The sequence below is a fragment of the Dendrobates tinctorius genome, unplaced genomic scaffold (assembly GCF_039654945.1).
Source record: "Dendrobates tinctorius isolate UK_male_01 unplaced genomic scaffold, ASM3965494v1 ptg000202l, whole genome shotgun sequence".
Classification (NCBI taxonomy): Eukaryota; Metazoa; Chordata; class Amphibia; order Anura; family Dendrobatidae; genus Dendrobates; species Dendrobates tinctorius.
In genome coordinates this window covers 2,731,371-2,741,195 of record NW_027361869.1, presented here as the reverse complement: position 1 = coordinate 2,741,195, position 9,825 = coordinate 2,731,371, and the positions used below count along the sequence as shown (strand labels likewise).

At 47.5% G+C, this 9,825-nt stretch overlaps 1 protein-coding gene across 3 annotated transcripts in view; it reads left to right on the top strand.

Annotated features, from left to right (window-relative positions):
• The first annotated feature begins 5,508 nt into the window (after window positions 1-5,508).
• The window catches only part of IFT140 (intraflagellar transport 140), a 127,610-nt gene continuing 123,293 nt past the window's right edge, over window positions 5,509-9,825 (top strand). Inside the window, exons 1-4 of one of the 3 annotated variants that reach the window (XR_012221972.1) lie at window positions 5,509-5,683; window positions 7,445-7,611; window positions 8,425-8,643; window positions 9,327-9,448. Coding sequence is in view for 2 of the 3 variants with exons in the window: in XM_073553605.1 (XP_073409706.1) it covers window positions 7,465-7,611; window positions 8,425-8,643; window positions 9,327-9,448 (488 nt within the window). In the remaining variant the exon portion in view is untranslated. Of the gene's footprint in view, window positions 5,744-7,444; window positions 7,612-8,424; window positions 8,644-9,326; window positions 9,449-9,825 lie in introns of all 3 variants that reach the window. The other 2 variants (XM_073553605.1, XM_073553606.1) reach the window with 2 other exon arrangements.

Genomic DNA, 9,825 nt, shown 5'->3' with positions numbered 1-9,825 from the left:
TTTTTTTCTGCCAATGCTGCATTTGTTTATGTATGTTAACAAAAAAGACTGCAAAAAATGCACTATGTGAACATATCCTATTAAAGTGTGTTGGGGGGGGGGGGGGTTAAACATGTATTAAAAAAAAAATAGAGAAATTATAAGTAGATACTTGGGTACAAACTGTGTAAAAGAAAAAAGATATACACATACAGTATATTAAATATATATTAACTATATATATATATAATTATTGTGATATTTAAATAAATATTTTATTTTTTTCCAACACTCAGAGCTGGGATTGAGATTATTCCATGGTCTTGCTCTGACAGTGTTGGAAAAAAATAAAAAAATTATTAAAATATCACAATAACAATATACCAGTAACTTTTCCCACAAGTCTAATAACTAATGCAAACAAACATTACTGTATATACACTAAAATTATATATATTACTGTACTTTGGCGCCTACATCACCTTAATATAAATCCTTGCAGCCCCTCCAGCAATCAGGACCAGCGAGCAAGCTGGTTTCCAATGTAAACATCTGGTATCTAAGAGCCGTGCGTCGCTGACACACAAAATAGGACGATAGTGCACGATCACGATCTTTATTCAATTCTCACATTTTATCTCAAAACTTTTCTAATTCTCTGTATCAAATATTCTATAAAAGACATTTACTTTTCATAAGACACAACATTATCAAATACGTTATCATAAAACATTCAAAGATTCTTGCAAAGTGCTGAACACTGCTCCCAGCCGGGATTTCTTGCAGTGTCCCTTGAGGTAGACATCATCCTTCGAAAAGTGTCCATGCCAAAACATTATCTTTGCAAAGAGTCTTTATATGTAAAACCAAGAGAGAGCACCCAAAGGGGTGCAAACTATTTACAAGAAAGTTTTGGATCACACAGCGTTCATGATCTCCACAGTTCCATTTGTAGAAAAAAACACCGCCAATCAAAAGCAGGCAACAAAAGTGCTACCGGAAAAACATGATAGCAAACAAGGCACAACTGGTGCAAACAAACCCTACTGGGTAATGAGAAATGTTGTAATTCTATTTCTTAGTGGCTACCAGATTCAAAGTAGTCATTGGCAATCTGCAGGTACTCCTCTTCCCATGGTGTCAAGCCAGAGATCTTTGGTTTGGGCTGCCAAACTGGAGGTGATGCATTAGCAGCCTGGTTCCCAGGATCAGGTACCTGAGCAGTCTGAGTGGTACCGGTAGATGGAGGGGCATTCACTGGTTTCGATGGCAGGTACAACTCGATGAACTCTGCAGGGATACGTCGTACATTCAGGGCGTACCACCCCCGGAGTCCTTCATGCCGGATGAAAGTCACATACTCCCCAGGCTGCAGGTCTCTATCTGGATGCAGTTTCCTCAGATGGGACTCCACATCCTGCCGGTTGAAGAACAGGTTACCAATGCGCTTGGGGTCCGCGATGAATCCAAAACCCCTCTACTTATTCACATTCAGCACCCGCCCCCATCCGGCTGCATCCCGGGGGCCATGATGACCTGCACGGGCCCTCTCCTTCCGGGCCAGATCCGGGCCCGCCCAACACAGCCTGTTTCCTCTGCTCCCTCTCCCAGTACTCCGCTGCCAGCTTTGCAGTGGTGGCTCGGCAATAGGCTTCATTCTACTCTTCCCGGGACCTGCTTTCACCCACAGCACCAGCATCCCGGTCCCAGACCAGATCCAGAGCGACCTGGCCAGCTGCTGCGACTGCGGTACACCCCAGGGCCTTCCCAGGTGGAGGAACATCCGACATACCTGGGGCCTCCTGGCGGTGCGGCCTCTTCTCCGGTGCAGGCGGTGACGGAGCGGATGGTAGCTCCGGGTCCGTGGGGGCTTCGGTCGGGACCTGCGCAGCCGCAACAGGTCCGGGCGGGAGCACGGTCTCAGCTCCCGGGTCCTCCGATGACTTCTTCGGGCGAGCGGGACGCAGCCGCACGGACAGCGTGGAGGTGAAAGTTAACGCTGCCGGGGAACCGTCTGGTGCGGCAGCGGCAGGTACCGATGGAGAGGGTACCGCTGATGTAGGCCCCACCGGGGCGCTCTGCCGTCTCAGCCTTTCCAGCGCTTCTCTTCTTAGCTGCAGACGGGTAGCCAGTTCCGTGATCTCATCCTGTAGCTGCCAGCAAATCATGCCAGCTTCAGGGTTGGAGCCGTCAGCCATGGCGCCAGGGAGATTCGTTTCCCCGCGCTCCGCAGGCCTCCTTCCCTCACTCTCCAAAATGGCGTTCTGGCGTTCTTCTTCTTGCTCCACCCTTCTGCTCGCCACTGGCTTTCTCTGCCCCTCCTTCTGGGGGCAGCGTCTTCTTCCCGCGCCTCCATACCAAGCCAGTATACGAACCCCTCGGGGGGTGGGCCATGCATCAGTCACATAGTAATTCAGGCAGGGACTGCCCAAGACTCTTTGCAGTCTTTTCTTAGGACCTCCCATCTCTTCACGCCCTTCTTCTCCACGCCAGTGGCCATTTCTAATGTCCATTTTACAGTCTATTAAATTTGGTCTTCTGCACATTTTCAAAAGTTGTAAATCCAAGGTACACAGAACCCGATGGCATCGGGTCTCGTCATCCTGTTCATGACGCCAAAATTGGGTCGCCCTCGCACACCCAGGGCAGCGGGGTACTCGGTACCGGGCCGGTGTCAAGGCGGGAATGTGTCACAGCAGCGGTGACCCGGTCCGTGGCCCTGGGCGCCCAATATCAATGGCGGTGATGTTAATGGTGTTAAGAGTTTTTATGAATAGTTCATGACGCCAGCCGTGGTGTTTGGCAAGTAAGATGGTAAGCCAACGCAGCATGCAGATCCGCTGGGACTGATGGTGTGGTGCAGCAGAGATGGTATAGCTCCCCACAGGTGGAGCTGTAGTCCCAGGGCAGTGTAGGTGCAATGGATGAGGAGAGGCGCATAATGGTATGGATGCTGGTACCCAGGTGTAGTGGTGCAGGAATAACTGGAGGACACCAGAGTATGTGGTTCCAAAGCTTTACTCACTGTTTGCAGTTCACACAACTGCCTGCCTCCGTACCGTGTTCTCCAGGTCAGGGCTCCAGCCAACCTCCAGGCAGGATAGGATTCTCCCTTCCACACTCCGCCAACATGTACCTTACTGAACGACTCCTCCAATGCGCCTTTAGGTGCGAAGAACTCCAGTACTTAGTTACCCTGGAATGCCTCTCTCTAGGTGTTCCTAGTCTTTACTTGCATGACAGACAGCTGTAGCCTGCTTCGGGGACTCCTCACTGCGTTCCGGCTCTCTATTCAGTTGCTGTTGTGTCCCAAGTCTATGATGGGAGCAAGGCGTTAGCGGCTCACTACTCCTCCGGTGTCTGTTGCCGGACATAAAGATCCAATCAACCTTGGGGACCGGGCCCCGGCCTTTGCTCTCTCTGGACTAGAAGGGTTCTCTATCTTTCTTCAACCAGCTTCCCACCGTCCTTCTATTCTCCTTCGTTCTGATCTGTTCTATCTCTCTTATGGAATCTGTAGTCTTAAGTCTACGTCTCTTTCTCCTTCTCTTCCTTCCCTGAGGAGCTTGGTCCACTAAGACCAGTCCTCAGCCTCTCCTGACTGCCTTCCTCCGCCTTGAGCTCCTCTCAGGCTGACCTGCTGTCAGCCTGCTCTCTCTCTCAGACCCTCGTCTGACTGACCTCCTTCTCTGGGACTCACCCCAGACTGACCTGAAATCCTACACCTTCCCTCTCTTTTATATCTAACTCCACCCGCCTCCCCAGCACCTCTCGTGTTACGAAGCCAGGGACCACAAAAGGCACCCTATGACCTTTCCAGCATAAAGCATGGATGGGTCCCTGCTGAACTATCCTGTGTGTGGGGTGCAGGTGTTGGAATGCGGAAAGGAGTTCCAAGGCTACCTGGATGGTGGGGCACTACACCTTAGGAGAAGGTGCAGTACCTCTGTGGCGACTGAAGCCTCAGGGGCGCCACACCTACACCTTAGAAATATCTCTAGACTTCAACCTTTTCTTACCTTTGACTCTGCAAAAACTCTTACAGTTGCTCTTATTCATTCTCTTCTGGACTATTGCAACTCTCTACTAATCGGTCTCCCTCTTACCAACCACTCCCCTCTCCTGAATGCAGCTGCTAGGACCATGTTCCTTGCCAACAGCTACACCGATACCTCTACCCTGTGCCAGTCATTGCCCTGGTTGCCCATCTGCTACAGAGTCCAATATAAACTTCTCTATCTCACCCACAAAGCGCTCCACAGTTCTGCACGACCCTACATCTCCTCCCTCATCTCTATGTATCACTCCTCCCGTGCCCTCCGATCTGCTAATGACCTAAGACTACATAACATCCTCGATTATCCGAACTTCCCGTTTCCAAGTCTTCTCGCATGCTGCGCCAATTCTCTGGAATGCACTACCCAGGACAATTCAATTAATTCCCAATAACCACAGTTTTAAGCGTGCCCTAAAAATGCATTTCTTTACACTGACCTCTCACCTCATCTCTCTTATGTAACTATCCCCGTTTTGCACATATAAAATGTTGTGTTCCCTCGTATCATCTGATCACACACCCTCCATGTACTTATTACCCCTCTGTGTCTGTACTGTACACATACTGGCTGGTGACAGGTTCATGTATTTTTATGTGAATCCCCCATTTATTATATTGATGGCTGGACCGTACAATGCCAACACTTTTCACCATTTACCTTTCGTGCCTTCGAGATTTGCTCATAGATTGTCGCTTGCGAGCAGCCACCTCACTCCTTTTGGTAGCTGAATTATGTTTTATTTTGAAATGTCTATTGTCTGTACAAGTCCCCTCTGTAATGTAAAGTGCTGCGGAATATGTTGGCGCCATAGAAATAAAAAATATTATTATTACACATTGACGCAAATAGTCACGCACTGCGCCCATTTATCACCGGTCGTCCCATAGACAATGAATGGAGCAGAAGTCAGAACGCTCGATCACCTCCCCGAAGACACAGGACCCCCGCTCTCATTAAATACGCTTTTCTCCATTTTCTTTTTTTACGCTTTTTTTTTCTGCAGCCAAAAGCTGAAAGCCAATAGTAAAATATAAATACAAAATGTTCTGTAAACTATTTTCTTAAGGGTGAGTTGTTAGTCCTTTTTATGGGGTTTTGTGGGTCCATCGCGTTTTTTGTTTTTTTTACTTTGAGTGCGGCATTCCTCGCTGCCTTCTCTCTTGAGTCTTCTACTTGAAGCCTATATATGACGCAAAAGGAAATCGTTAGACGTGGTGTGTCACAATGCGACACCAGGATCTAAAGCGTCGTATGTCGCTGGTGTGGCTCTAACTTAAAAAAAAAAAAAGTAGGAAAATTCTCATGACATGTCAGCTCACAAGGGGATGAATGGGTTAACAGGCAGAGACTTGGAATTCTGTACATAAATAAACAAACAGTAAGAACAGCAATGGCAGGAACCTGGGGGAAGTCACGTGACCATACAACCAGCACAACCTTACAACGGGCCCGTAGAACGCTCATTCAGAGCAATTACGCTTTTTGGACGCTAGGTGGAGCTCGTGCGATACCCCTGCAATGATTGGAGCGTTGTAGACACGTGGCTCTCTGCCCCGTTGTCAGGGTAACGAGAAAGCAAAGCGGCCTGGTTGTGGAGGTGAAGCCTACCGGGAGCTAACGGAGATAATCAGGGAGGAGGCCGGAGGGTAAGACCCAGGCGGTGCCGGGTAATGGAGGCGCGATAAACGCGTCTGTAGGAGGTCTCTGTGAGTGCGTTCCCTCTACTCCGCATTACATCCTTATTCTTATTATTGTGAAGAGGTTAAATTTCATTATAAGTTATAATGCACATGAGCTATTATAAGGCTGTGATGACATTTACATAGGACTGCCTGGTTTTTCACCGTTTTCCGCGGTGATTCTACGTGGCGCAGTTTTCAGCGTTGAGCGGCTTCGGTTGTGGACGGGCACAAATTTTGCAGCTAAATCTCGCTTTACTGCGCGGCCACGAAAAGGGCAGTCTGTAGGACAGAAGGTGAAGGTGTGAGGCTGCTCACCTGAGCGGAGGCGACACTCCATTCATTGTCTATGGGACCCCCATTCTCGTGATTAGCGAGGGGCCCAGCTATCATTATGACACAGAATCCTGCCCAGTGCAGTATATGTGGTGATGACACACCCCAGCATTTAGTCTTCACATGTCCCAGTCTGGACCACCAGCCGTGGGCGCCCTGACACAAACACAACACATCTTTGCAGATGAAGTTGTTGAGTTCGGATGAGGAGACCCGCGGCCAGTCTGGATATGGCGGTCAGCGCACGGGCTGTGAACTCCGGACTGATTTCCAGACTGAATCGCTGTTATTGCTGCTGCACTGAGACGAAGCTTTCTGACACTCGGCAGCACATTTCTCTCTAGAATCCCTTGATAGTGTTGAGATTTCATTGTACCCTGCCCAGATTCTAGACTCCCTATGCCAGATGCAGCAAAGCAGCCCCAGAACATAACAGAGCCTCCTCCATGTTTCACAGTAGGGACAGTGTTCTTTTCTTGATATGCTTCATTTTTCTGTCTGTGAACATAGAGCTGATGTGCCTTGCCAAAAGTTTCCATTTTTGTCTCATCTGTCCATAGGACATTCTCCCAGAAGCTTTGTGGTTTGTCAACATGTAGTCTGGCAAATTCCAGTCTGGCTTTTTTATTTTTTCAACAATGGTGTCCTTGGTCATCTCCCATGAAGTCCACTTTGGCTCATACAACGACGTATGGTGCGATCTGACATTGATGTTCCTTGAGCTTGAAGTTCACCTTTAGGCTGTGTGCCCACGTTGCGTTTTTTTAAGCATTTTTGATGCGCTTTTTGGGGTCAAACCGCATCAAAAACGCTTAAAAGAAGCATCCCATTCATTTTAATGCATTTTGGCCTTTTTGTGCCAATGGATGCGTTTTTTACCGCTAAGGAAATGCTTAGCGGTAAAAAACGCAGCATGTTCATTAATTTCCGCTTAGGTCCGCGTTTTGGCTATTTCCTATAGTCCAGAAGACGCGCGGAAAAAATTGCGGTTTTTGCGCAAAAAATCGCGGCAAAAACGCGCGTTTTCTGGGAAGGAGACCCATTTCCTGAGCGTTTAAAAACGCTAACGTGGGCACATAGCCTTAATTGCTTTAGAAATTTTTCTGGGCTCTTTTGTTACCATTCGTATTATCCGTCTCTTTGATTTGTTGTCAATTTTCCTCCTGCGGCCACGTCCAGGGAGCTTGGCTACAGTCCCATGGAGCTTATATTTCTGAATAATATGTGCAACTATAGTCACAGGAACATCAAGCAGCTTGGAGATGGTCTTATAACTTTTTATTGTTTGTCTATAATTTTCTTTCTAATCTCCTGCAGGCTACTAAGCTACAGACCAGAACATGATTTCATTTTGCAAGTATTTGACATGTTCAGTTTTTGTGTCCCACACAGGTTTCCTAGCACTGGTAACGATGGCGGTGTATTTTGACCATCGTGTTGAAACTCCAAATGCGACAGCATCACCGTCTCTCATCTCATGGCATAATCTTCACACTTTGCTGGCTGTGGGCTCAGTCAGCACCACTTCTGGGGGTTGTGTCGATGTCTACGGTGAACTGGTAGGTGCTTTTGAGCTGCACAATTGGGATAGATGAGACACAAGGGATAGGGAGGCATCATGTGTAGTTGGGTGCAAGGCTAAACCTCCATTTACACTGTGGATTATCTGGATTGAGCATTCTTAGGCCTGTCTTAACAAGTGGTCAGACAAAAAGATTGATCATTCTCGGAAGCATAACCTGCAGCGTAAATCGGACATGTGCCGCCGAGAGGAATGGATCATATGCTCATAGAAGGATTATGTTAATGAGTGTTCTGTGTGCATGGTCGTGCGATTAGCGTGTCTCAACAGGCAATTAAACTACATGTTGCCAATTTATGAGCGATTAGGGGTCTGCCATTGGCCTGTGTAACCGCACAGTTAGGGCACAGTCACACCGCCATATAACACAGACGATGGTCTCATCGCAATGCTCGGACCTGCCGGCGGCTCTGCTGACTCGAGCATAACAGCCTGTATGTCTTTGCGTCTGTCACGCTCAGGTCAGGAGAGCTGCCAGCCAGTCTAAGCATTGTCATACGATGTTGTACGGCCGTCTGTCTGCGTCCTGATAGGGTAATACCTCACTAATCAAGTAATCCCATTGTGTGATTGGTGAAACCCCCAGATCTGGATATCTGCTGTAGAGTAGTTATGGGGCAACCCTTTAAGGTAACTTTTATTAGAGATAAGACCCTCACATTTGTATATTCTTCATAATTTCTTGGCTTTTAATAGTTCTGATTACTTTATGGCCATCATTCACGAATTCTTTGTATGTAGGGGTCACTTTTGTTACGTTTTCTTATTGGTGTCGTTTATTTTCTTACAGGGTGATCACGTGAGCGGTTCGCACGTTGAAAGGCCCGACCAGCCCACCCTCCTGAGCTGGCATCCGACAAAACGGTTACTTGCGGTGGGCTGGCCCTTGGGCGAAGTCTTCATTTTAAACGAGGCGGACAAGGAGCAATATGCCGTCCCGGCCTCACACAGCGCGGAGATCTCGTTGCTGGAGTGGAGCAGTAACAGCCGCCTCATTTCAGGAGACCTTGTGAGTATTGCAGGTCTCGGTGATTGACCCACATCAGCAGATCGCCCTCCTCAGATCGACAAAGAATGCTGGATCAGGGCCATTAATTACATGGATGACATGCCGGATGTCAGCTTGCATGTTGGGGATCACATTTACGTCCAGTGCTGCTGCCTGTAGTTCCCTTAAAGAGTTATGGCTATGGCCAATAACGTTTATCCACTGCATAATGTAAAGTACGCAGTTTTCCAGTATAGTATCACTCTTCCAGAGCTCTGCTTGCAGTTATGAAGTAGCATCCATCATTATATCCTGATTATATGTCTCACAGATATCAGAGCTGTGTCTTGCACCAAGCATTGAAGATCCCTACTGACTGTCTGCAAGCAGAGATCTTGAATTAAATTACATTGGGAAATTGTTTAATTTTTATCATGCAGTGTCTCTTTTGTGCTAAACCCATCATATCTCATATAGATAGTATTACAGCACATAGTCCTGTAATGTATTTCTTATGTTCATAGGACTTTTTTTTTCTTTTTTTTTTTAACATGGGAGGATAGGGGTGTAATACACCAGTGTTTGCTTATTGACTGGTATACGTCAGCGGCTTCTGTCAGAGTTAAGAAATCACTGCAAGTGCAATGTGAATGCACAATAAAAATGCTCTTCTAGTCAATTTATCTTTCATTTCATTTCTATAGAATGGTTTACTTGTTATGTGGAGACTGGACCAGCGTGGTCGGGTTCAGGGAGCACCATTACTGAAGCTGGACTACCACAAGCCTTTGACTCACTGCCTTTTTAAACCGTTGGCTCCAGAAGAGTAAGTAGTAAAGGGGTTGTCCGGCCTTAAGCTACAAGTCTTCAGTCATTCTATGTGCCTGCAGACTTGTGTATTCTCGCGGCAGCCGCATGGTCACCAGTATGTGATTTGCATACTTGCTGTCATGTGCCAACCAAATGGGTGCAGCTTCACTCAATGCAGGAGTATTGAGCGAGGACGGGCACAGTGTAGTCGGATGGTGGCCGGGAGTATGCAAATTGCATACTTGACCACCCACTCCCGTCACCGGAGAATCCTCACATAGGCCTCCTTTACACGTCTTTTTTTTTCTTCACTGATGCCACACTTACCCATTTTAACCTATGTTGCAATACTCGCGTGCGTCGTTTTACACCGACTGGATTTTTCTCTTGCAG